Source organism: Pan troglodytes, chromosome 1, assembly GCF_028858775.2.
Source record: "Pan troglodytes isolate AG18354 chromosome 1, NHGRI_mPanTro3-v2.0_pri, whole genome shotgun sequence".
NCBI classification, from domain to species: domain Eukaryota; kingdom Metazoa; phylum Chordata; class Mammalia; order Primates; family Hominidae; genus Pan; species Pan troglodytes.
The window spans coordinates 221286775-221314020 of record NC_072398.2 but is presented as its reverse complement, the minus strand read 5'-3'; the positions used below and the strand labels follow the sequence as shown (position 1 = coordinate 221314020).

General features: G+C 58.1%; 1 protein-coding gene across 8 annotated transcripts in view; it reads right to left on the bottom strand.

The window, feature by feature from the left end:
- CASZ1 (castor zinc finger 1) overlaps positions 1 to 27246 on the bottom strand; it is a 160258-nt gene that overhangs the window by 47757 nt on the left and 85255 nt on the right. For 5 of the 8 annotated variants that reach the window (XM_063786351.1, XM_063786371.1, XM_063786360.1 and 2 more), the window contains exons 1-2: positions 9892 to 10104; positions 9469 to 9507 (exon numbers count right to left, since the gene is read on the bottom strand). In XM_063786351.1, the coding sequence (XP_063642421.1) occupies positions 9469 to 9507; positions 9892 to 9894 (42 nt within the window). In that variant the 5' untranslated portion in view covers positions 9895 to 10104. Of the gene's footprint in view, positions 1 to 9468; positions 9508 to 9891; positions 10108 to 21217; positions 21271 to 27246 lie in introns of those variants that run through there. The other 3 variants (XM_063786374.1, XM_063786368.1, XM_063786383.1) reach the window with 2 other exon arrangements.

The following is a 27246-nucleotide window of genomic DNA, read 5'->3' as shown; positions in this document are numbered from 1 at the left end:
GTGGAACGCAGCGGCCTGGAAGCAAGTTTCGGTAGTGCAAGGGGGTTTAAGTGGAGCCAGCTGCAAGTTCTCCTCCTGAACAGAGACATGGTCCATTCAGGAGGTGCCTGGGCTCTCCAGGACCCTGAGGGTGGGACCATGTCAAGTAGCCCATCCTCCTGCCTCCAAACAGGGCTGACTAAGCCTCCCAGTTTGCCCAGGACTGAGGGGGTTCACACACATGGGTCTTTGCAGTTCTGGGCAAACTGGGGTGGTTGGTCATCCTATCGCGAGACACCACGATGCTGACCACACAGTCTAAGAGCTGGGAACTCGGCCTGGAGTCTAACTCGCATCTGCTCCTGGGGGCCCACACTCTTGGGTGTCAGAAATTCTCTCTTTCCTGGGTGAACTGATGACACAGGGCCTCTCATGCCCGTGGAGGCCAGACCTGAGCCTCTCCCATCTGTAGGTTTTGAAAAGCTGGTTCCCATCACTGAGAGGGACGCTGAGCACACATGGAATGTGTCCTCCCAACTCAGCTGCCCACGGGGGAGCCCAAGAGGAACCCCCAGTGTGGGACCTGGACCAAAGGTCGGGAGCCTCCTGGAATGGAGCTGTCTTGCCTGAAACCCTTGCGTTTATCAGATGAGCATGGCCTCCCTGCCAGGCCCCCTGGTATAATCCTTTCATTAATTTACTATTACATGGGAAATTACTCCTTACCCAGGAATATAAGTTTTCATCTTATTTTAAGTTAGATTCTTAAAGCAATTACCAAGGCATCTGGCGATGACTTCACCACTGCGGCCGGGCCCTGCAGGGGAGAAGGGCGGCCCTGAAGCTGCACAGGCCCTAGAGGGGAGTCTGGGGAGAACTGGGAGGGAAGTGGGGGGCACACTGTCATCTCTGATATTTGCCGTTTATGGAAAAACTCCTTTCCAGTGCCACCTGCCCCATGAACCCGCTGGTGACAGTTGCTGAAAAACCTCGGCAGCTGGGGCCTCGGTAGCGTGTTCTATTTTTAATTGTTTGATCGGAATATTCACTCATCTAGGCCCATTCCCAAGACGCATTTCCCAGCCAAAGGGTTCCCCCATTTCCCACACCTTCCTCCCTCTCTCTCTCATCAGAAATCAACTTTGAAATTAATAATCAGAGACACAGACCTGGGTGAGTTTGTCAGGGAGCATGGCACTGGAGAGAAGGGAGGCTCCTCCCCAACCCGGGAGCCCTCAGAGTGGCCTGCGCTGTTTTCTCTCTGAGCCACTGATCCTCGGCCCCCGGGCACGAAGCTGGCCCCGCATGGCCTGGCATTGCCACGCCTGCCTGAGCCCCACCCTTCCTGGCAACAGGAAGACCCCAGCCTCCCCCTGTCCACTCCAGTCAGCCCACTGCCTCTGCTTATTCAAAAACCTCGAGGGCAGGGCAGAGGGGCTGGGGATACCCAGGAAGCTCCTGGGAAGGACAGGGAGGGGACGCTGGGAGAGAGGCACGTGCCCCTGGACTCAGAGGAGCCGGAAAGAGGCTGACTTTCATTTCAGCTTCCATTTACCAGAGGAAGGGAGCCCACAGGGGCAGCTGCTGGCCTGTCCCCCAGCCAGCAAGTCACACAAACCAGCTCCAGCTGGTGTCACTGGGGCCTGAGGTAGACCATGCTGCTGGGAAGAGGCTGCTGGGGCCAACCTGACCCCGTGGCCCCCACCTGACCCCTTCCCAGGAAGGGCCCCCCACCCAGCACGGGGGCCCGTGGGCGCCTGGCCGTCCTCTCCTCTCCTTACATGCCCTTGGCCGCACCACTGTACTCTTCCCTCTCAAGGTCACAGGGCCGTCCACACCAGGAATATTTACTCACTGGACTGGCCCTGTTAGCAGCACTCACCACAAATATGCTTTCTGATAAAGTTGGCAGAAAAAAAATTCTAGAGCTCAAACCAATGTCAGAAATCATCCCCCGCCCCTACCAAGGGAGCACGAGGTGGGGCCTGGAAACAGGTCACACACCAACTATGGGGCAGCCCTGGGGGGGCTTGTATCACGCCCCCTCTCACCTTTCTCCTTCCTGTTTTACCTGGGACAGCCTGTTGCCCAGGGGACCAAGGGCTGGGGACAGTTCTAAGCCGAGGACTGGGTCTTGGGGACACTCGGGCCTCTGGAGGACAAGGCGGGTAGGGTGTCACCTGGGCTTCCCCCCAGGCCGTCTCAGCTCACTGCGCCCCTCCCCGCCACCCTCTCTTGGTGCACAGGGGCTCTGCATGTTTTTATTACCTGTTTGACTCACCGCCTTATTGCTTCTCCCCTTAATGGGGCCGTAACCGTGGAAACGAGGAATAAACGGCCACCAGAAAATGAGATGATTAAACAGGTCACCCTGGCAAACAAACTCAGCCAAGGAACCTCTGGGGGTGGGGACGCTAGGCTGCCCCTCCCCCACCCGTGGCCAGAAGGCCTGGACCAGGTCCTGACCACACTGCCCCGCACCTAAAAGGATGGGGGCAGATGCCGTGGGGCGCCCCCTGCCGGGCAGTGGAGAGCCGGGTCACCCTTTTGCGAGGCAGCCCCTGGCTTCCTGTGGCCTTGGGTTCCCAGGCTGAAGGGGTGACAGACAGGGAGGCACTGGGCTAGAGGGCGGTGAGGATCACAGCTGCAGGGAAGAGGCACTTCCCGGTGACAAAACTTCCAGGAGTCTCTCCCAACAGGCCTCTGGGACGCCTCCTGCTCTCCCACTGCACTAGGGTCCCCCCATCTAAATCTCTGCCCGGCTCCTCCAGTCCCCCATTCTCACACAGCGCAGTCCCTCCCAAGGCCCCCTTAGTTCACCGAAAGAGCCCCATAAGAAAAGGCCAGGCGACCTTTGGGAACACCTGGTCTCTGGAAACACAAAATGTGTCCGTTTCCCAGCTCCTGCCTTCTCCTCCAAAGCCAGGCAGTGCCCCAGCCTCAGCCAGGTGGCATCAAGAGACAGCCCTCTTGGCTTTAGGAAGGGTGTCAGCAGGTGAGTGATTACAGCACCAGCAGGGCCCAGAAGGGCCAGAGGAGACCCCAGAGTCAGGCCTGTGGGACATTCTAAGAGCAGATGCCCCGGCCAGGAGTGGCCCACATACCACGCCCGGGGCAGAGGCCTGAAGCCCTGGCGCCTGGCTGGCCCTCAGTATGGGTGTATCCCTGTCTTTCTGGCCTCACTCCCTGCCCTGGGTTTGTCTAGCTGGAGGGATCCCGGAAGCGGGGAAGAGAATGAGAGGGCAGACATGCAGTGGTGAGGTCTGCTCAGGAGGAGAGAGAAAGGGGAGAGGGAGATGGGCAAGGGAGGAAGTGGAGAAGGGCCCAGATCACCCTCTGGCTGCAGCCATCCTGTCCCCACTGGGCAGCAGACTGACGTCCCAGTCCCAGGCCATGGTCATGGTTAGGAGTTACTGTGGGTCCCATTCAACCATCACACTCCTGTCTTTATCCTTAGGGCTCCCCTGCCCCTTTCACGTCATCCCAAATCCCAGCCTCGCTCCTTCCTGTAAACCAGGCTCTAGAAAGCTCTCAAGGAGCTAAAACCCAGGTCCCAAGGGAATTGGCCAACATTTCCTGCCTTCCTCCTTCTGCCCCCACTAAGAAGCCGGGGAGGCACTTGGGGAAGAGGCACATCAATCAATCAGTTCCACCAGCACTTACAGCAGGAAGGCGTGAGCCCCGGCCCGTACCAGGCCCGGGGAGGAGGTGGCAGTACACCAGCTACCATCTAATGGTCACCATTAGGAGCAGCCGTGGCAGAGGAAAATAAGGGCCCTGGCCTCCTGGGGATCAGGGCACATGAGTCCGAGTGCTGGGTCCTGGCACAGCAACGTCACAGGTCTACCCAGAGCCCCAGAACAGCAGGCTCGCAGCCAGCAGCTTCTCTATCTTTTTCTAGGGCCAACGGGGTGTGAGGCTGGAAAGGTTGCATGGGGCAAGAAAGGTAGCAGGGAGGGCCCGGCTTTAGGGAGCTGGGTGGCCTGGATGAAAAACACAGAAAAACGTGGTTGCAAAATGGGAAGCAAGAGTTCTGCTCTTGGAGGGAGAGGGAGGACAAGGCGCAGAGAGAAGGGGCTGGCTAGGAGTCTAGAAAGCATGGTGGCGGAGGGAGGTCCCTTAGGGCCACTCTTTCACAAAGCTGCATGGTCCCTGGCCCCTGGCTCCTCGGCCTGGTGGGACAGCAGACCGCTCCTCTCCCTCCACTAGGCAGACGCTGCCAACACAGGGGCCCGGGCAGTCCTCATTTCCGTCCCTCTTGCTGCAGGAGAGCCTCCCATGCTTCCTGGGTTTCAGGCCTCGCCTCCCACATGGGTGTCTTACATCCCGCTGAGTCGAGGGTGTCAGGGTGCTGTTCTGTGGCCAGGCAGCCAGAGGGGTGTGCGCTAGACCACCAAGCTGCTGCCCTGCACAGGTGGTCCCAGCGAGGCTGCCCCTCCTCTTTTGCACACTGGGGCTGCCCGCCCTCCTCCTGCTCCCAGCTTCTCCCTACTCATTGTACCCTGGCCCAGCTACCCCAGAACAGCTGCTGCTTGCCGTGGGGACCCACGGGCGGTAATTACTACAGTGCAACTTCCTTCCCCCTCTGAAGATGAGGAGGAGAAGGAGGAAAAGGAGGAAGAGGTGGTAGCAGCGGCCAGGGAGGTCAGGGTTTAAACATCAGCTCAGGGAAGGCCGCGTTAGAAGGTGAGCCTTGGGGCCTGGGGGCATGGGGGGTGGGCCAGGTGGAGAAATGGCTGAGCCCTGGAAAAGTGTTGGGCCAGCCGTTCTAGAGGAGGCTGATGGAGGCTGGGGCTGCACCACTGACCTGGCAGGACCCAGGAAGAAGAGGAGTTGGGGCCAAGAGCCTTTCCAAGCCCCACCCAATCCCCTGTTCAGGCAGCGGGCACGGCCTTGAGCCAGGGCAGCCACTTTCATGAGGAGATGCCGCTGCATGGCTTAGCCCTCCAAAGGTGCCTGCATTTATTTTATTTTTCCATCATAAAAACCCAAGCTGCAGCTCAGCCAGATTCTGGGGCTGTGGGGGCTGGGGGAACACCAGTAGTACCGACAAGGCCAGTAGAGAGGTCTGAGTAACACCCACATTCAGTACCTTTCTTGGAGAGGAGAGTGAATGGGTTCTCCTCGCTGGTCCCTACCAGGGAAAAAGGGCCAGGGGTGGGGTCTCTCTAGGGAGCCTTTCGGACCTGCCCTTCTGCCTCTGCCTCTTGTTGGGGAGGAAAGGCTATGCTAGGCCTTTTAGCCTCAGTTTCCTCTGACGTCTTGCAACTAGAACCAGGGCTGGTTCAAAGGGTCACTTCACAGCCCAGAGCTGCCTGTCTCCAATGCTTTCCACCAAAGAAAAGGTCCAAATAATGTGCTCCTCACCTCGTCCACTCACCCCCTACTCCCACCCGCCAGGACTGCCCCACTGAACAAAATCAAGTTGGGAGTCAGACAGCTGAAGATCTTAAAGGTCATCTGATGCTCAAGTCCCTCTAAATGTCACTAACCGGTGCACAGCACAAACCTCTGTTTGAATGGTACCAGGAAACTCATGACTTCCGAGATGGCCCATTCTGTCCCGGGCTCTGACAGCTCCTTTCTGCCAAGATGGCCCCAGAGCACCTACCCCCTGCAGCAGACTGGCAAAACCGGTGCCCAACCTGGCTACAGGGGCTGGCCCCAGCTTAGACTGGTTGAGTGGGTGTATCTGGCCAAGTAAAGGCTGGAGGAAGGAAATTGAGAGCAATCTGCTCTGCCCTAAACCCGGCGTGGAATCTCTTCCTCCAGTACAGCACAGGAATCTTCTCAGTCCCCGGTGCCTGGCAGGTCGAAGGTGTAACCAGAGCTAGTGAGGTTCCTAGAAGCCTCCACACTTGGCAAGGCTCTGGCCTTGACCTGGCAGCTCATGGAAGGTCTGATCTGAAGGTGGTTGACACTCAGGGTAGGGGCCTGAGCAGCACACACTGGGGCTGGGTTGGGGATGCCAAGCTCTTTGCTCTCTCGGCTTAGACACCGTCTAGAAGAAGTCTGCGGCCTACCTCAAGACAGTATGCTCTCAAAGCATGGGGCTACTGAGAATCAGGAAAATGAGCCAGCCTGGCCCAGCTTCTGATCCCACGCTTCCTGGCCTCCCCACAGTTGAGGCCTGGGCTGTCTGCGATGGGGGATCTGCTGGCAATGCAAGGGGGTCCTGGCCTGGAGCCCCAGAAGGAGAAAGAAACCGGCCGGGCTTCCTCCCATTGACCCGCCTCGACGACAAGGCTGCAGCCACAGCGACACATGGGCAGCACTGTCCCTCACTGGCCCCCCCTGCAGTCCGTGGCCATCCCTTTAAAGTTGCCCTCTTGCCTCTTTGGCCCTTGACCTTGTAGAGCCTATCTTGGCTCCTCCGCGCCTTGGACAGCCCCACCCCTTTGTCTCAAGAAGAGAAGGGGCAACTATCATCAGATCCCCACGAGTCAAGGGCGAACGCCTGCTCAGAGCTCCACCCGTGCTTCACCGCCATTTTTACCCTGGCTTCTAGCTGTGTTCAGGGCCTGGGAATCAGCCTGGTGGGACCTAACCCTGGGAGCTTCCCAACTGCAGGATGGATGTACCTGTGTCTGAAAGCTTCCTCCCATCTCCCCTCCCCCCTTCCCGCTCCCTCCCCCAGGGAAATCACTCTAAAAGGGCCTAATGGAACTATGTCCTCCTCTCTTCCTCTCTCCCCTCCCTCCCTCCCTCTCTCTCTTTCCTTTTTTTTTTATTAGCATTTGTGGAATTTATTCCCAAACTCTCCTAATCTTCCGTACACAACCATTTGATTTGCATAACCCAACCCCCTCTCATAAAAACTGGCTGCTAGTTTAATTAAAAAATGTAAATTTGCTGTCATCTCGGGGCCTGGTGAATTAGGACGACATCGGCATTTTTTATTGCTAAAGACGTCCAGATTGATCCAGCCCTTGGCTGAACTATGGTGGGGGAAAGGGGGTCCACATGGCCCCTGAGGGTCCTGAGGTCCTTCTGTCCCCTCCTGAGAAGGCTTGGCTCTCCCACCACTGACTTCCTCATGGCTGAAGGCCTTCAGGACCTAGATGTGTCCGGGGCCGCGGGGATGTTAACCTACGATCAGAGAGGCTTGGTGGGCCCATGATGCCAGCAGCCCTTCGAGGCCTGCGCCCCTGGCCTTGGACTATGTCAGAGAGGCCCTCGGCTGAAGCTGCCCATGCTGCCCCAGAGGAAGGGACCCTCACTTCACCAGCCACGAGCCCCGGCCAGAGACGAGGCCCATGGCCCCAGCTGTATGCCGCGTGCACTATGAAGTTGAGGGAGCTGTTCCCAGCTCCTGAAGATGAGCATGGAGTCAGCCCAGGGACCAGCTCAGAGGGGATCTCAGCGTCCTCATCTGCTTCCCTTTTTTGGTGAAGTGGGGGGAAGATTGCTTTTCTTCTGAAGTTCTGAGATTATAAGTGAAACTTCCAAGTTCAAAGAAGAGACTGAGATGGTATCACCAGATGACTCCTCCAGGAAACAGTCAGAACTCTGCCACCCTGGGCCTCCCCTCTGAGTGGCCAGAGTCCAGGCCTGAGTCCCACTGGGAGTGCTCTACTCCAGCTACAGGAGGAAGCAGCTGACCTCAGGGTCCCTTCTAGCTTCTAGGAAAAGTTTCCAGAGCCTGTCCCTGGAGTGCTGGGAGAAGTCAGTCTCCCTAAGGCCCAGGAGAGAAGCCACAAGAGGCTCTGCCACCTGCCTCCTACCAGGGCTGGGAGGCCCTCGCTCCAGTCAGGAAACCCTAGAGAAGGGCTTTGGAGTACTGTCCCCATGACAGACTTGGAGGGACTGGTTGGTGGATGGCAGGAGGATGGACGCTGGCTCCAGCTGGCACCCAGGTTAGGAGGAGGCCAACCAGAGGGCCTGCCTTCCAGCTCTGCAATGCCTGGGTCCCGTGTGCTGGCCCACAAGCAGAGGCTCTCCTGCCCCAGGTAAGGGGTGGTGCATTGCCACCAGGCCCATCTCTGAGGTCTGCTTCTTGGCTGGGATGGGTGGGGGCCCCATTTCCGAAGAAAGGGGGTGGGGCCTGAGAGGGAGGTGATGAGACACCGACTGGAGGTGGGGGCGGGCAGGTTCTCTGTGGGAGTGGAGGGCAGGGAGGAGCAGGGTGGCAGCCGTGGCCTTAGACACCTTTACCACTTTGCCCAGCAGGGGGTGTCACACCCTTCCTGGGCGCAGAGGTCCCCAGGCCCTCCACGTCAGAGCAGCCAAGATCACACCTGGTGTCACACAGTCCTCAAACTCTGCAAATGACACCTCCCCCCAACAAACACAGGCCCTTCTTCACCGGCCACCGTGCCACCCATCCTCAGCCCCTCAGGGCTGCCTCCGGTCTCTCTGCCCACTCCCCTTTGACCTTGGAAGGTCAGATATCAGCTCATGGGTCCCAAGGGCCGATGCTGTGAACTTGGGCCTATTATAAACAACAACGCTAACAGCCACCAGTATCACCTATCCCATCAATGAACCAGGAGAGTTCAGAGATCAGTCTCAATGAATGATCGGGCTGCTTGTTTCTTTTAAAACATTTAAGAAGACAGCTGCTTTTGTCAACCTAGCACGTGAGGGTCCTGGTCAAAATTTGGTTTCAATAGCCAGGGCCCATGGGAAGCCCGCAAGAGCTGAAGGCAAAAACACTGGAAAGAATTAGATTAAACCCAAGAAAACACCAAAATATCAGGATAAACTGCCCCAGGTGAGCACCAGGCCTCCTGGAGCCCCCGGCCTTGTCCCACAGGAGGCCCCCAAACCCAGATGCCTACTTTGAGTAGTCTGTCTGGTCCATCACCACCCCTAGGGTGGGGGCTAAAGAGGCAGGTGGGAGACAGTCCGGGGCCCCTCACTTTGAACTGATAACAGCCACCTCATCCCACAGATTCTCAGGTGAAAAATACTCATTAGCCATAATAAGCAGCTTGATCATCCGACACAGCCTTGTCCCAAATAAATTAAATTCCTTTACCTTGAGACAGTCGCCCCGAAACCAGACTAACCACCTTTCCCAACAGGACGCTGCTTTCAAAAACTAAACCACCCCCCACTAAAAAAATAAAAACACACACCCCAGAGCCAGACACACAAAGATCTTTGCAGAGAACAAAAAAAAAAAAAAAAAAAAAAAAGGCACACACACAGAAAAAAACACGAAGCCATACAAAAAACACGGAGAACAAAAACCCCACAAAAACCCCCTAAATCCTCTCTCTGGGTGCCCCCCAGCTCCTGCTCCTCTCGGTTCTTTCATAATGACAAGCATCACATTAGTCACAGCCTCTAAGTAAGTGGCAAATAACAACAACAACAGCCTCAGAAGTCGCCGATCCCGAGGCCGGGACGCCGGGAGGCAGCCGCCCGACCCTCCCGGCCCCCACCCGGCCCCGCCGCCACCTCATTGGGCTAAAAATAAGAACTTCCGTAAAAGAAGCGAAAGAAAAGTGAAAGAGCCGCCCCTGCGTTCCCACCGGCCGGTACCTGTTCCAAGATCCATTCTCTTCTCCTTGGTCCCAAACTCTTCGCGGAACGCCACCAGGGGAAGACCGGGAGAGAAGAAACACGGGGTTAGCGTCTCGCGGGACCCCGGCCGCCCGCCCTGCTTGCCCCCCGCCCCGCAGGAGCGGCCCGTCCCGGGCGGGCGCCGAGGCCGCGGCGGAGAAACTTTCTCCTCCGCGCCGCCCGCTTCTCACGCTCGGCCCCGCACGCGCCCGCGGGTCCGCGCCGCCTGAGTTTCTCCAACTAAGGCAGCAACTCTCGGCCGGCGCGGCCCCGGCTTGGGGGCCCTGGCCGGGGGATCCGCGAGGCCCAGGGGCGCCCCCGTCCCGCCGACCGCGCCCCGCGCCCGGGTCGCCGCCCGAGACTGCGGCCCCCGGGCCTCCCCCGCCCGCGCCCGGTACTCACCATAGTCGGAGAGTCGAAAGCCGAATTCACTTAAATAATCAACTTTCATAATACTTAATTAATGCCTAATTGCAACTGATTACTCCCCGAATAACAAGTTGTTTTAAAGCCCTGATGTCATTGCTCCTGCCGGTAACACTCAGGGTAACAGTTTGGCAGGAGGGAGCGGGCGGGCGGGCGCGGCCGGGGGCGCTGCCAGGCGCCGCGGTGATTGGCAGGGCGGCCGCGGCGCCGCCTCCTCGGCCCGGCCCGCGCCGGCCCCGGCAGGTGAAAGAGCAGAGCGCGGCCCCGCCGCCGCCGCCGCCGCCCGGTGCGCCGGCCCGCCGCCCGCCGCCCGCCGCCCGCCGCCCGCCGCCCGCCGCCCGCCGCCCGCCGCCCGGTGCCGGAGTGAATGGGCTCGCGCTCGCTCGCGCCCCCGCCGCGCGCCCCCGCCGCGCGCGCCCGCGCCGCACTGGCAGGGCGGCCGGCTCCATTGGCTCTGCGATTCCCCAAACCTCTGGCTCCGGGAGGAGGAGGCGGGGACTTGCGCTCAGGGCAGGCGGGAGGGGACCCGGCGCGGGGCGGGGAACGCGGCCCGAGGAAGGCGCCCGCGGGCACGCGCCCACTCTTGCCGGCCGCCGGCGGCCGCGCGCGCGCTCGCATGCTGCCAGCGGCCGCTCGGGCCCCGCGAGCGCGACCGACGGCCGCCGCGCGCGCCTGCCCCACGACCCGCGCGGCCGCGCTAACTTTTCCGCGAGGGCGGGCGCAGGTGTGAGGCGCCGCGGGGCCGCGCCCGCCGGGCCGCGCGCTCCCCTGCTCCCCTGCCCGCTGCCTGCGGGCTCGGGGCTCCTGGGGTAGCACAGGGATTTCGTGTTCCCCTCACAGCACTGGTGGCTTCTGGAGCTGGAGGAACAGGAGCGCGGGGTGAGGCGGGGCAGGGCGCAGTCAGGCCCGCGCGCCCCCGCACCCCGCGCGTCCCCGGCCCTGGGCCCCAGGAGCGCCGGCCTGGAACACGCAGTGGGGTTTCCTCGGCGTTGCTTTGGTTTTGCCCTTAAAACGGGTCCAAGTGTCCTCCCAGAGCCTCCCCGGTCTTCCGGTCTTTCTGCCCACTCCTCCCTCAAAGTTGGGCCATCCGCCCCGCAGCCAGACGAATGGAGATCGGCGCCCCAATTCCCCCACAGCCCCCGACCCATGATCCCGGCCATCACTTGCGCTTCCTCCCTGCCTTGTCCCTCTGGCCGCTGCCCTAGGAAGGGCGCTCAGTAGAGCACAGGCACCCTCAACCAGGGAGTCTGAGGCCCATCCCGGCTCCTCCTCCCCTCCCCGCCACCCCCCCGCCCCACGCCGTCTCCAGGCCTGTCCCCTTCAACGTGGAACCTCATTTCCTGCCAGCCCATGGCCAGCCAGGCGCTTTGTGCTCCCCGTGCTCCTCTTTCTTTTCTGCCAGAGAAGGCAGTTTGAGGGTTCTCCCCTCCATGAACCGTGCACCATGGGACATCCCCAGATGTCCCTGCTGCAGCCATATATTTTGAGAGTCCTTAAATGTTGGTGACTTAAGTGACGCATCCGGCCCAGAGGGCCTCAAGGAAAGAGACGGTGGGGTGAGCAGGGCCTTGGGCAGCCTTGCTAAGGAAGGACCTGGTTCTCCGTCCCTTCTTCACCTACCCTGCTGCCCTCCTCGCCTCTCCCAGCGCTCCTCTTTCAGGAGGGGCCACACTGCCTTCAGATGAGGGGAGGGGAGCAGGGCCCAGGCTTCCCTGGTCTTTGGACAGCATCCAGCAACATGGCGCTGGCCTATTTTTGCAATATTTCTATTTTGCAAAGGGAGGGGCCAGGGAGGCCTTGGGGCAAAGACATCAGGGAGTTAACAATCTACTCTTTCTCCTACTTTCCCCTCATTTTTCTCCTTTTTTCCTGCTTGCTCTATAGTTCTAAATGGCCTCTCAGGGAGTTGGGCATCCCTCCCCTACTCCACTGCCCTTCCCACTGCCTTCCTGGCAGTCCCCACTCCTGGCCGTCACACAGCCCCATTGGCTCTGTGGTTCCCCAACCCATCCCTACATAGGAACAGCAGCTGGAGAGGCCTAGAAACCTTACTGAGCTGCCCCTGGCCCCAAAACCCTGAATAAGGGAACAGAACTACCCCAAGTCTAAGCCTGGGAGTATGACTGCCCGTACCGGGCACCCAGCACAGAGGACTGTGTGCCTCTGCTCCCGACATGGGATCTCAGAGAGGGCATCTGTGTCCAGGACCGCTGTGGGGTATACACATGCCTCTGGGTGCTGCTCCCAATGACTCCCCAAAGCAAGGCATCGTAACAAAAGGCTTGCAGCTCTGGCTGGTGACGGCAGGTGATCAATCCCCACCCCAATTCTGAGCCTCTGCTCTCCTATCTGGGCAACTGTGTGTAGGAGGAAGCCTGGAGGCAAGGGATAGAAGGGGTGATTTCTGGGTGCATTTGAAGATGTCTGCAAAGATGGGGAGCTGCTTGCATACGTGACCCACACAGCCACTGGCTGGCTCTGAATGTCTTCCTGGGCTTCAGCTGATAGTGGTCAGAGCCTGACCCATGAGGAAGGTGTGGAGGGGAAAAGGAAAGCATCTTCCCTCCAGCTGCCCAGGCAGGACCACCTGGAATGGCCACCCAGTAACTCGGGGGGTCTCAGGCAGACAAAGGCTAGAGAGGAATGGCGGAAGGGACAGGACTCGAGAGAGCTTGGGGGATGGCAGCCAGCAGTGGAGGGAGGTGTGGGGATGCCTGGAAAGCCTCCACTCTGTCAAGTCCCTGGCCAGGTAGCCACAGGCTGAGTGGGCCCTGCCCAAGAAGAAAAGGCCTTCAGAGGAGGAGCAGCGGTCAGAGAAGCAAGAAACAGGCCAACTCGGAGCACAAGGATTTATGAAGGTCAGAGAAGGCGGCGGAGGCTTCGAGGTTGTGGGGTATGAGTCAGAGGCTGTGTCATGGAGGGGCCCCCAGATTATGCGCCCCCCCCTTCTCTCTCTTTCTCTCTGAGTGTATCTGCTCATACCAAGAGGAGAGGCATCTTTTGAGGCTATGGCCCATCTTTGCCTTGAGGACACCTGAAACCCCAAAGCCAGGCCACAGTGAGGACCTTCATGCCTGGGACTCAAGGGATGGAAGTCCAATGCCATAATCTCTTCTGATCTTGAGTCCCCGGGCCCAGAGCCTCTAGCTCCTCCTGAGACATCCCACTCACAAGAGAAAAAGAAGTGGAAGGCAACCCAGCGGTTCCCCCCAACCCAGGCTCCCCACATCAGCACCAAGGAAAGCCATCTGCCCTTCCTGTCACACTGCCATCGCTGGTTCCTGTTACCCCCCCGCACCCCCAAGTTGCCCACCTACACTCTCTCCCTCCCGAGCCTGGGGCCTTCTCACTCACCAGCCTGTTTACACACCAGGTATCTCATGCTTTATCTGCTCTCATTTTGAATTTGTAACTTTCACATAAACTTGAACAAAGCTCCTTTTGTTCTTGCACCCCACCCCAGGATCCCAATAAACTGGTTCCATCTGAGGCGACTGGGCCAGGGCACAGAAGCCTTGGCCAAAGGACTGCGTGTGCCTGCGAACAAGCATGTTCGCACCTGCGAGGGAGTCCGTGTGTTTGCGTGTGAGCCCGCTCCGGGGCCGATGGAGGGAGGGTGTCGGGAAAGCTGTGAGCCAGCGAAGTGGACGGGAAGCATGGGGGCCGAGGGAGGGCAGAGCCAAGGCACCACGGCACGGCCATGGGCACGGGAGGTCGTGGGCCACAGACAGGTGGGTGTTGGGGCAGGGGGTCAACAGGATAAGAAGGAAACAAAGGGGAGAAAGGAGCCACAGAGTGGGTGGCGGAGCGAGGGCCGCGCCGAGTGTAAGGCAGACGCAGGGATTGCATTATGGCAGGAGAGGGGCTGGCACAGCCGCACGCTCGGCCCCGTAATCCTGTTAGCCAGCAATCTCCATTCCGAAAGAGCTTCATTTCTTTGTGAATATTTGTAAACTAGATATCTAATGGAAAATTATAGGAAAATTATAGTGAAATTCATGACGGAGAAATCCGATTATCCCTAATTCAATTATGCCATCTTAGCCCACACAGCACATTTCCCATTTTTTTCCCATAAATACCGATGCCAGGGGTCCCGGTAATCAAATAAAATTGAAAATCATCTTCCCATTAAATTCAATTAGCCGCAATTTCTAAAGCCTATCAGAGATTTTAATTACTAAATTATAAAATTCTCCAATGCTAAATTGAAACCAAAAAAATTGCACATCCTTATATTTCAGAGAAAAAAAAAAAGGCCAGCAAAATCCTTGAAAAATGCCCTCTTCTCTGTGGCCGGCTCCGAAGCAGGCTCCCCACCTGGAAGAGGCCCACCATCACTGCCTACTTGTCCAGCTGGGGATGAAGCCAAGGGGCCAAGGAGGGTCCCTGGCAGGGGAGGGCTGAGGGGGACTGGCTTAACAGAGGGGCAAGCCGCACCTCCAACCCCAGCGAGCTCCTCCAAACTGGCCTTCCTCTCGTGGGCTCTCCTGGCTCCTGAGAAGTCCTCAGCTCTGTCTCATACCAGGAAGCCTCTAACTCCCAGTGTCACCTTCTTGGCCCATGAATTGGGCTCAGGCTTAGGTCACAGCTTGGCCTCAGGGCTCTGTGTGGCTCCAGCACAGCGGACCGGACCGGAGGCAGCCAGCTCTTACCCAAGCACTGGCTCTCCAGCCACTCAGCTCCCCCACTGCTCCCCCACCCATGGCCTGGCCTGGGTTGGGGGTGGGAGCAAGATGGAGCCTGGGGTTGGGGGTGGACAGGTATCACACATGGCTCCATGGCCCAGAGGCTGCTTGCTCCAGGGTGTTCTCAGGGGCCCATGAGGCCTGGCAGGGTACCAGCCTTCGGGGAGAATTGCTGGGGATCGACATGGCCCAAATCTGGCTTCTCCCTGCACTTCCAGCTCATCCTCCGTTCTCCTTCCCCTCTCCTGGGAAGTCAACGGCCCTGAACTGGCCAGAAGGAACGCCCTTGTGCCCTGGGAGAGGATCACACTTTCCCCCCATTTCCTTTTAGGGAAGTGCTGGCCACAACCCCAAACAGTAGCCCCTCCTCTTCCCCCAACCCCCACATCCCACTTACCCTGCTCTAAAAGGTGCTCTCAGAGTCAGTAGAGCCTGGGGAGGTGGCATCGGTGGGGGCATAAAGTGACCCAAGGTCTGAAAGCCAAGGTAGGTTGTTGGGTGGGCAGCTGGCAGCCCTGGCAGATCCAGGACAGTCGGCAGAAGTCTTGCCGGCAGCCCAGCACCCAGGGAGCCGGGAGCAGGTTTAATTTGCCAGGCAGCCAGGAGTGCCAGCAGGGGAGGCACCCGCAAACAAAACAAAAACAAAAAAGTTAATTATCTTTGGCTTTTTCTTAATAAATATCCAAACTGGCCCGGCCGGATCCTCCACTTTGGAGGGAGAGAGAAGAAGGAGGAAAAAACCCCAAACCAAAATCCAACAGACTGATTCTCTTGTGTCTCCCTTCCCCTTTGTCTCACCCTTGTAGGTTTCTCTTATCAGAAGCAGCGACGGTTTCACATTAATTTCCCAGTTTTTGTGAGTTCAAGAGTGTGGCCACAAAAACTTTAAAAAAAAGTTTTGGGGTGGAAACGTGGAGTGTGAGAGAAGAGAGAGGTAGGTGGGAAGAAAAAGGTGAGAAGAAACAGAAGAGAAGCAGAGACAGAGAGAGAGAAAGAGAGACAGGCAGAGAGAGAGAGAAACAGAGACAGAGAAAGAGAGAGAGAGACAGAGAGAGAGAGAAAGAGAGAGAGAGAGAGAAAGAGAGACAGAGAAAGAGAGAGAGAGACAGAGAGAGAGAGAAAGAGAGAGAGAGAGAGAAACAGAGACAGAGAAAGAGAGAGAGAGACAGAGAGAGAGAGAAAGAGAGATAGAGAGAGAGAGACACACACACACACACACACACACAGAGAGAGAGAGTATGAAGCAGGGACCTGGGCTAGTTGGGTTGCCCTGTGGGCCTGGCCCAGCCTGTGGCCCCAGCCCGGGCGGGGACCTTTTCTGGAATGTTGGGTTGGCATTTTGTCTCAGTTACAATGATCAGCTGCAGAAGATATGGGATTTCTCATTTTAAGCTCTGAAACCACTTAGGTTTCTCTGGCTACTTCAGTTACCCTGTTGCTGCTGGTTCCTGCTCCAAGCCTCCCTTCTAGGAGCAGGGCTGGGGAGAAGCCAAGGGAGGGGTCCCAGGAGGGGAGGCCCGCTGTCCTTATGGGAGGTGTGAGGTTTTCTATGTGGAGCTGCCAGCGTACCTGGGGAGAAGACACGTGTGCTGCTGCCCGAGTCTAGGTGTTTGGATGGTGTATGTACACGCCTGAGCCTGAACTGTCAGACACACATGATAGGCACATGTGTGTCAGGGGTGGGGTGGGGGTCAGCCAGGACATCAAGAAATCCCTCATGGAGCACCAGCTCTGGAGTCTCAGTACCTGGGTTCACACCGCAGCTCCATCTTCTACAGGCTCTGCTCCCTGAACCCAGGCACTGACCCTCTACCTTCCCAGCATCTTCAGGAAATCATCGTTAGTGGAACCCTAGGTCTGCTGATAGTGGGGGACGGAGAGGGACTGCTAATGAGTACAGGGTTTCTTCCTGGGGGAATGAAAATGTTCTAAAATTAGATAGTGGTGATGATGGTACAACCTTGTGAATATCCTAAAAACCACTGAATTGTACATTTTGAAAAGGTGAATTTTATGGTATATGAATGATATCTCAATAAAGCAGCTATTAAAAAGTGGGGGAAAGACGGGGGATCATATTAGCACTTCCTGAATAGAGTTGTTGTCACACAGCACTCAGCCCGCACACAGTCAGTGCTCAATAAGGATTAGCTGTTAATATGGATCAGTCCAAGGCCTGGGCTGGTGTCCATGGGTGTATACCATTGGTGCTTACAAATATCTACTTGGGCCCCTGATGCCAGGGCCAGCAGGTTGTCAAGGAGCTGAGCTGCCCCAGATGTCTGGTGGGGATCCTGGGCAGCTGCTCCCTGGCAGGGAAGTGGGTACGTGGCCCTCCTCCTGCCTCCCGCCCGGGTCCCTGGAGAGGAGGCTGCCCACCGTGGCAGGCGGGTTCCCGTGCCGCACTCTCCCTGTCTCGCAGACACTCATATTCTCCGTGTGCAGCAGACCGTGAATTCACCTTCATACTAGTTACAGGGTTATTTAGCTTCTCCTGATGCTGACAATCACAAACTTTAATTCGCTGCCTGGCTTCTCCCTGCTGTGCCCTCTGCCCACCCCCAAAATCCTTGGGAGAGGATGGGAAGGACTTAGGTCCAGCCCCCTCTCGCCAAAGCTCGCCCTTCAGAGTGATGGAGTGATGGGAGGAGGGGGGGCGCGGTCAGAAGAAGGAGATAACGGGCAAAGGGCTGGAGGGAGAACAGTGCGGGAGAGAGGAAGTACCACCAGGGCTAATGGGAGCTTCCGTCCTGCTCCTCCAGCCTGACACTAATGTATTCAACCTGACATCCCATCTTGTCGTGAATGAAGACTCTGCCGATCAGGCTGCTGGTTTGAGGGCTGGCAGCCTTGGCCGGGACGGACTGGGGCCAGGGCTCAGGCCTGGGGCTGAGCCCCTAGGACCAGGCAGCTGACGGGGGGCTGGCTTTCCTGCCTCCTGCTGAACTAACAGGTGCTCGTCCAGGAGCCGACCTGAGGGAGCCCATTCCTGCCAGCCTGACAAGCCAGGCCTCAGTTTCTCCACCTCCCCCGGCCCATCCCCCGTTGGGCTGAGCCATCCTGCCTACTGAGGCTTCTCTTGGGCTTCCGGCCCCGCTGCCTGGGCGGCGTCTGTCTTCCTTTGCGGACAGCAGGTGGATCCACTCAGAGCTACTGCCAAACATTAGATGGGAAATAGAGACTCCCAGACGTCCCCTACCAAGCGCTCGAATCACACAATCCTGAGATGAGTGTGGGGACAGGTCCCAACCCAGGTGACACATGCCCACTTCCTTGCCTGCTGGGAGGAGCTGCTGCTGCCTTGCTCCCCGCAGGCCAGCCCTGGCGGGGTCTTCATCACCCTCTTGCCTTGGCTTCAGCAGATCCCCTGCTTTCTGTCTGCCCTATGCACCTGCACCCTTTCCAGGAGCGCGCCCAGCTTCCAGAAGGTCCACAGAGGCCTCCCACTGGCTCAGAGGCCAGTGAAGGTCAGAGATCTCAGACCCCTCCTCTTATCCACCACCTGCCTCCTGAAGTGGCCACCATCATCGTTCCCCAAAGCCTCCTGGGCTAGTGAAGGAGGAAAGATTTGCTCTGAGAAGCATCTGGGTGGAACAGGGAACTCACCCACAAAATCCAAGCCAGCCCCATCAGTCACTTGTTAGAGAGTCCCAAGGGCAGAAGGCCAAGCCAGGAGGAATCACGAAGACCAGAGGCCTGGCAATGACCCGGGCCAGGGAGCTTGGAGAGGGAGATGCGAGGCTGGAGGCAGTGCTGGGAGGAGAGGGAGGCCAAGAACCCCATCGGTGGGTCCAGGTTTGTGTCTGCCTCCTCCCAGCCCCATTCCACTGCCCCACCCCTGCCAGCGGGGGAAGTGGCCACAGTGGCCTGGGCAAGAGAGATGTCAATGGGGCCGATGGGAGAAGGGGCTTGTTGACTGCAAACTGTCCATTATGGGTTAGATTATAAGCATATTGCACAGGGCTCTCTGCACGATGCCGGGGAAATCCAATACGCTGAAAGGTTAATGCAATCAATTAGGGTGACAAGGAAGTAAAGTAAAGCCTTCCGAGTAGATGAAAAGGAGAGAGAGGGAGAGGCAGAGAGAGAGAGAGAGAGAGAGAGAGCCATGGAGTTGTAGGGGTGCTATGGGTGGTGGGAAGGCAAGGAGGAAGAGGAAATGGAGGGATGCAGAGAGGAGGCCTGGAGGGGAAAGAGAGATGGACAAAAGGCCAGGAGCCCTCAAAAAGAGGACAGCAAGAGAGATGGCAGCAGACCTAGCACGAGAGGAGGCCCAGCAGACTCTGCAGCAGACTTCTGGCTGCGGGCGCAGCTCCCGTCTCCTTGCCCACTCCCTTCCAGCCTTTCCTCTCGGGCTTGGAGCCTGAGTCCGACCTTGGCCCACAGCAGTAGAACCGGGCCAGGGCGGCCTTGGTCCCTGGTCCTAGACAGAGCCAGCACCCACTGTGTAACCTCCAGGGCCTTCTCAGCCAGACTGCAGCCTGGTTCCCACCCACCACCTATAGGCCCAGTCTCAGACCTGGACTACCCCCTCAGCCTGCTTGCCCCTCAGCAGCTCCCGATAACGCAGCCTTCACAGCTTCTCCCAGGCACCCCAGCTCCTCCTTGCCACAAGCCTGGGAAGCAGACAGCAGTTTACAAATAGAGAAACTGGCGCTCAGAGGTTATGCTGCTTCCCAGGGCCCTGACACAGAAATAGAAGACCCAGGGCTGCCAGTCCACGACCTGTGGGGCTTTTTTTTCCAAGGTGCTCCCTGGAATCAGGAGCCCACCCTTCTCCATAGGGTCAGACTCCGAGGCCCCCTAAAGTGCAGGAGCTAAAACCTCTCGAGCAGGGGCCGGAAAACTTTTTCCCTAAAGGGCCAGAGAGAAAATTATTAACCTTTTAGGCTTTGTGAGCTAAACAGTCTCTGTTGTAGCCATTCAACTCTCTCTGCAAGTATAGAGTGAAAGCAGCCATAGCTAATACCTGAATAAATAGGCATGGCTGTGTTCCAATAAAACTTTATTTATAAAAGCAGACTGTGGGTCAAAGGTGGCCCATCTGCCAAGCCCTGCTCCAGAGAATGGAAGCACTTGGGGCTGAATTTCAGGACACGGAATGGCTGGCTTCACCCTGCTGCCTGGGGACGGAGTTATCTACCCTGTCAGGACCTCATGGGCGGAGGTTTCTAGAGGAAGCAAGGTTCTCGTGATCAGAGGGTAGAGCAAAGGAAGGGACAGAGAACAAGGCACGGCGTGGGAAGCCAATATCCAGGAACTGGTCCCAGCTTGGGGCATCCTGAGGAGCCTTCCACGGCACTCAGATCCTCATGGACCATGTGAAGGCATGGAGGCTCGCAGCTCTGAAGATTCTAGAATTCTCAACTCCATGAGACAGGGGTGAGGCCATGGTTAAGAGGAGGACGGGAGTGGCCAGAAGGGAGCAAGAAGGGGCACCAGGGAGAGAAAGGCCGAGAGGACCCGGGATGGAGCTGTAACCAGGGTGGTGCTGGCGGCAAAGGGAGGAATCCACCGGCCCCAGTGAGAGCGCAGGGCGCGGGCCGGGCCTGCCCTACACCGGGCCGCCTCTGATCACGTTTTCAGGGCCACTGCCCGCCAGCGCAGACAATGCTGGGGGAGCCTTTGAAGTCCAAAAGGGATGCCGCGGTGGGAGCCGGGGAATCTCCTCCCTTCTCCGTCCTCCTGGGGGGAAGGGGGCCGGTAGGACAAAACCCAGAGCCGGTCGGTCGCAGCCGGGGCCCGAAACGCGAGAGACAAAGGGAAAACAAACAGGTTTGGAGCCAGGCGCACGGTGCCGTGTCTGTCCCCCGCCCCGCCAAGCGGGGATGATGGATGGCTGCAGCCAGCCAGCTCGCCCGCCGGGCAGGCCCCGCTATTTACATAACACTGGCGTTCCACCGGTCACCTCTGACACAGCACTGCCTGGGGCCCGAGGCCCGGTGGCCCCGCCGTTTCTCGCGCCACCACCCCGGGGACTGACACAGCCCGTGAAGGCTGGGCCAGGCTGGGGCAGCCCCGTACGCTTGGACTTCAGGGGAGCCCCGTGCCTGAGGAAAGGCAGGACATGGCAGCCTGTCCTGGCCTCGGCCGTGGCCTTCTCCCTGCCAGCCTCTTAGGGAGGATGGAGGAAGCCACTAGGGGTGGCACAGCCTCCGAGGAGCGAAGGCAGGACTGGGGTTCTGGGGCCTTCGAGTCCATGCGGTTCTTGAGGCAGAGCTTGGGCAGCACGTCCAGGCACAGCCGGCCACCGCCACGGAGGCAACAGCACTGTGAGAGCGGGCACCGCAGGCTGGGTAACCTGAGCCCAGCCACCACAGGTGCCCCACTGCCCCACACTGCCCTGAGCACGTTCCTTCCCCAAAGTCTGCAATCCATATGTCCCCAGACCATTTCCAGCCTAAAAGCCAAACCGAGGGGGTCCTACTGGCGGGAGGGCATCTTTTCCCATCAGGGCGGAATGGGTGGGGTGGCTGCAGTTCCCCATCTCCACCTTCTCATCTCCCCCTGGGTGCTCAGCAGGACTGAAGCCAGTCCAGGGTGACACGTGCATTAGGTGAGTGGTCACCAGTGGGGGAGAGGATGCGAGGCTCAGGGAGGGGCTCAGGCCTTACCTCGTAGCAGGTCCTGGAACCTCCTCGGATGTAGCTGGGGGTGTCACTTCATCCTGGAGAGGCAGAGAGAGGAGCCCTGTTAGCTTTTCCAAGCCCATGACTCCCCAGTGCACACCCTCCATCCCTCCTGAGTACCCAGGCGCTCCCTGCCCCACATGGGCTGAGGGGCTGATGCTCCAGGGCCAGCGAAGAGGGCCAGAAACTCAGGCATGCCGGGTGGGCTCTGATTTGGCTCATTCAGGCATATGCCAGCCACAGTTTGCAAAAACGTCAGAAAGCGGTAGGAACTGACTGCAGGGGCAATGTGGTCCTTAGGACCTCCCTAGCCAGGCGGAGAAGAGTCAGCCGTGCCGTGCACACTGCTCCGTGGAGGAGGCCGGGAGTGGGGGTGCTGAAGTGGCCTGCACGCTCCCGTGGAGCTGCAGCGGCCTAGCAGGGATGCCTGGGGACCATGACAGAATACAGCAGCAACTGCTCCTTTACTCTCTTCCCCGGGGCCCCTGAACATAAAAATGACAGATGCCAAACTGTTCGCTCTAGCAAGTTGGTGACAGAGGGGCAAGGGCGGGCCAGGGGCCAAGGCATCAGGAAGCCTCCATGCCCCAGGATCAGGCTGCCGACAGCACCTTCCACCCCGGGGTCCTACCCATGAGTCATCACAGCCCATGTCCAGAGACCGTGCAGGGAGCGGGACGATGGTCAGACAACGTGGAGGCTTTAACCAACATGCGGCCTGGCCCAGCGTGCCAGGCTGGGGCCCTCCTGCCCAGATAATGAGTTTGGGGAGCCAGGTTCAAAGGGGCAGCCTGTGTGTATGTGGAGAGAAAACACAGGGAGCCCCCCCACCAGCCTGCTGGCCAGGCCCCCCAACCCTTGCTCAAGCCAGGCCCTGCCCCTGCAGGCCTCAGAACCCTACCCAGGCTTGGGGAGGGCTGTCTGTTACGTTTTCTTCTCCCCTCTCCCTCATTTGTGGCTTATCAATGATGCAAGAGGAATAACACCAATTTCCTTAGGCTATGTAATCCCCAAATCAGATTGGGGGGATTGTGGGAGATGAGATGACCTTGTTGAGGGCTCCCGGAATGCCACCCAGTCCCACCGCCCGCTCTCCGGTTCCCAGGACATATTTAGACAGATAATGCTAATTGTACTTGACACGTCCTCTTAAGGAGGGCTCGGCTCTCCACCAGCTTTTGCCGCTTGTGTTGGGCTGCCTGGGCAGAGGGTGCCCACTGGGGCGGAGCCTACCCTGCCAGATACAGGGCTCTGGGAGGGCTGAGAGCCCGGTGGGTTGGTGGTTAGGAAGTGCTGCCCCACGGGCCTCTGATGCCCATCTCATCCAGATGATGAGAGGCGGGGGGGTCTGCAGAGAGCTGGGCGGACCCCTGAGACAGGGGGCGGTAGAGAGGATGGGGAGTTGTGCAAAGGGGGAATAAGGAAAAGAGAAGGAGCTGGCCAGGAGAGGAGAGGATGGAGGAGGAGGCCGGCAGGGAGGGTCACAGGGTCCGGGGATGGAGACCCCCAGGCCTCCACTGCAAGGCACCAGGTGGGCTCAGCCATCAGAGCTCGAGTCCTGGCCGGTCAGCCCAGGGCCCTGGCTGGGGTGTCATCTTCACTGTCCCGTCCGTCCCACACACTCCTGTCTGAGATCTCTCAAGGTGCCCTGGCCAGCCTCCTGTGGACCCCCAAAGCCCCCCAACTCCACAACTCTGGTATCTCCCTTCCACCACCTTTCTCTCCCCTCCCATCCTCCCTGGCAACTGTGCATTTATTAATTCATGAGGCACTAATTAGTTCTTTGTTTAATTTTGTGTTAAACAGACTGACCGGAATGATAACGACTTGCAGCGCGGTGTTGCCGTCCCCAACCACCCCTGTTTTCTGACAACAAGGGAGCGCGGGAGACCGGAGCGCTGAACCCAAATCCCTCAGCAGTTGCACTTCATTAAGTCAAAATGTGACAAGAAGCTTAGAGAGCAACTTGCAGATCTGATCACACAGAACAATCAGGGAGGAAACTTTCCAGGAGTTGGTCGGGGGTGGAGGAGGGAGGGGAGGGCCAGAGATGTGTACGTACAGGGACCAGGACATGCACGGGGTCCTGTACCCCACCTGCCCAGGGCAGGTGTCCTGGCTGATGGGAGCAGGGAAGCTGTCCCTGGGTGGGATCTGGGACCCTGGGATACTGGGACCCCAGTGGGGGCCTAAGAAGTAGCTGAGAGTTCATCTTGGTCTCTTCTTCCTTCTCTGGGCATCTTTTCTTGTCTCTCTGCCTCTCACTGTCCCCATATGAATGGGCATATGGGTGGCCCATATGAGTGGCCCATATGAGTGAGTGGCCAGCACATCTGGGACCTGGTAGCTGACGTAGTTAAGGAAGGATTCTCCAAGGCCGGGGGAGAGGCACAGTACTGGGAAGACCCAGAGGACAGCAGGGGCCCTACACTCAGCGGGGCTGAAGTGAAGTGAACCCTTCCAGGCTAAGAAAGAAAAGCCATGTGCTCAGAGATCATGGCAGAAAGTGCCTAAGAAATGCCAACACACCCATTCTTTGCCAGCCGTCTGTCCATCTGTCCATCCATCCATCCAATGTTCCTAATCTTAAGTACTCTGGCCAAAAAACTGAGGACCCAAAGGTTCAGAGTTCTGTCCAGAGGTAGATGGCAAATCAGAAACAGAACTGGGTCCTGGAGCTTCCAGGCTATGGGGCTGATGGTTGGTTGGTAGCTGAGCTAAAAGTGACAACAGCCTTCTGACCTCCTTCCTCCTGTCCATGTGAAAAAGCAGGATCTTGGCCCCAGAGGCATCAGGCTGCCCATCCCACCATCCCATTGCATAAGTAAGGATGAGTGATACCAAAAGCAAACCCTGCCCTAAACTAAGGGCAGTGGCCCTACCCACCTTTTACCCACCCTTAATCTCTGAAGACACCAGCAATGTCTTGGGTAAGAAGAAGAGCACAGAAGGGATGTGAGGAGGAGGAAAAGAAAAACAAAAGTACAGAGAAAAGTTGGCAAACGTGAGCCCTTATGTGTGCAAAGAGCCTGGTGCCTTCTTCCTATTGGCTGCTGCACCTGCCCAGGTGAGGCCTGGCACTCCCTCCATCTCATCCCTGGGGCCTGCTGTGAGAGTGAGCCTGGAGGCAGCCTCATCCAGCCCTTCTCCTGGCCGGTTCTGAAGCACAGTGGTCTCTCACTGAGCCCGGCAGCCCTGGGCTGGCTTCTGTTAATTTGCTGTCAGGCTGCCTAAGCAAACCAATTAAAACTAATCATTAATTATAAAAGAGAGTGAGAAGAGGAGGAGAGGAGAGAGTGAAAGACAGAGGGGAAGAGGAAGAGGGAAGGTGGGCTGGAGAGGGAAGACCTGGGGGCCTGCAGGCGGCTCGGAGTGGGGCCTGGTGGGCTGGGCGCTGGGAGGACCAGAGGCTCCTCCGGCACAAGGGGTGCCAGGGTCGGGGGAGGGCAGGAAGGAAGCAAGGGATGGAGGACAGGGGGCAGCCATGGGTGAGGGACGGAGGGAATGCCACGAGAGATGGGACGGGGGAGAGTGACAGGCGGAGAAGTGGCAGGGACCAGCGTACCAGGACCTGAAGGGGCCTCCTCCATCTGCAGTTCCCTCTTGCTGGAGCCGCTGCTGGTCCAGGACTTGACTTTGGAGCCTCTCACCCACAGCTGCCCAGCTCCATATTTATGAAGCACCAGGCCAGGCTCCTCGGCCAGCACTCCTACCTGCTCCCCAGGCCTCCCGGGGCCATGGGGGCTTGGGGCAGCTGTCGGGCTGCCCATCCGCCCCCGCACTCCACTGCGTCTCCTTCCCCCTGCCCCCAGCCCCATCCTCACGAACAGCTTCTCCCTGGCCAGCCCTTTCACAGGGGCTGGGGCCATGTCAGCCCGGCAGTGTGAGGAGGGGGGCGGCATAGACAACAGGGGCAGCGTCATGGAAACGGGCACTTTCCCGGAGAAATATTCTGTTTGGCCTCCTTCCTGTATTGAGGAGCTGTCAGGAGCCTGAGTGAGAGTCACACTACCCCGGGACCAGGCGTGACAAAACCTATTTTCTGCCTCAAATTTGATTGATTAAAAAACTTTTTAGGAAAAGCATGTTAAAAGAGTGAAAAAGAAAGAGAGAGCGGGAGAGGGGGAGAGAGAGAGAGGGAGAGAGAGAAAGAGAGGAGAAAAGAAAGCGAATCAAAGTGCTGCCCGGAGGACGGCTGGGGAGAGAAAGGCCCCAGACAGGGGCTGAGCAGTGCCCCGGGCAGTGCCGCAGGGGGATGCGCACCAGGGGGATCCCATGGCATAACCAGGCAAAACGGAAAGGTCAGAGGAAGCCCAGAACTTTTACACAGCAGTTAGCAGGACAATGAGGGGGCCGACGGCCCGCACAGGCCAGCAGGTGCCCGATCGAGACAGAGGCCTCGGGAAAGGAGCCTGGGCCCCGGACCAGGGAGGGGCAGTGGGGGTGGCTGTCCAGACCCTGGAGTCGGAGCAGGCCTCCGGATTGGCTCTGGGCTCTTTCCAGGCACAGTCTTGGTTGGAATTGGGCCAGAAACCTGAAAAGTCTACGTAGGGTCAAGAGGAAGGGCCCTCGTCCTTTGGGGACAGGAAATGGGTTTTCCCACCTTGCTCTCCCAAGACCTGGCTTAAGAAGTGTTTTTAATCATAGTAATTTTTAAAAAGCAGGAGACCTCAACTTGACTCTCCACCCTGAGGCTGGCTCAGCACCAGCTTCCAGCCCACCTTTGCCTGTCTTGGACCTTCCCCAGTCAGGGCCTCAAGTCCTTCATGGGATGTTGCCCTATGTGGTCCCCATGCCTGGCCAGGGACTTCAATGGTGAATTCGAGGCCCTGCCTGACTCTCTCAAGGCTCCAGGAGAAAAGCTGGCCTCCCCACCCCTCCTGAGACCCCCTTAGGAGGAAGCAATGCCTCCATTTCCCAGTGGCCCTGCCCGATCTTCTTGGGCAGGACCCCTAGTCTCCCCAGGAGGAAGGGTCCAAGTTAGTGGCCTAGTTTGCTCTCCTTTTCTCTAAGGGCCTTGAAGGTCAAGATGAGGAGTGGTTCTGGCAAAGGAGTCAGCAAGAAGATTTTCCCAGGTGCTGGGAGGGTGCTTAGCAGTGCCCACTCCAGTCTCTGCCAGCTCAGGGCTCAGCGTGGTAGGCAGTGCCTCCTCTCAACAGACAGGCACGTCGCCAACAGATGCACAGAAAGACAACACCTGCTCCAGGCTTTCCCCAGCCCCTGTGCCAGGTCAAGTGACCCTAGATCTCTCTTGTCCCTGCTCCACAGCGAGATCATCAGGCACTCACTGAGCACACACTGTGTGCGTGACGCTGTGCCAGGCACAAGGAAGAGAAAACAAGAAGCTTACAAAAGGCCGGGGGCAGTAGCTCACGTAATCCCAGCACTTTGGGAGGCCAAGGCGGGCAGATCACCTGAGGTCAGGAGTTTGAAACCAGCCTGGCCAATATGGTGAAACCCTGTCTCTACTAAAAATACAAATATTAGCCGGGTGTGGTGGTGCACGCCTGTAATCCCAGCTACTCGGGAGGCTGAGGCGTGAGAATCATTTGAACCTGGGAGGCAAAGGTTGCAGTGAGCTGAGATCGTGCAACTACACTCCAGCCTGGGCGACAGAGCGAGACTCCGTCTTGGGGGGGGAAAAAAGAAAAAGACAGCATACAAAAGTCGAGTTGGTGAGAATTGAGTTTGAATCCTGCCTCTGCTGCCTCCTGCCATGCAACTGGGTACGCAGGCTGCTTAACCTCTCCAGGCCCCAGCTTCTTCCATTGAAAAGTGGGGACCCATGAGTACCTAGCTCAAAGGAAGTTCATTCAGTATTTCTTGAGCACCTACTACATGCTATTAGATCCTTGTCCTAGACCTAGAGAACATTGGCAAACCAAAGACTCAACCCTCAGGGAGCTTCCATTCCTGTGCTGTTGAGGACTCGCGGAAATAATGGTTAGCACAGTAGGTGGCACATAGCAAGTGCTCAATAAATATGACCTCTTATTAGTTTCCAGGGTCCCTGC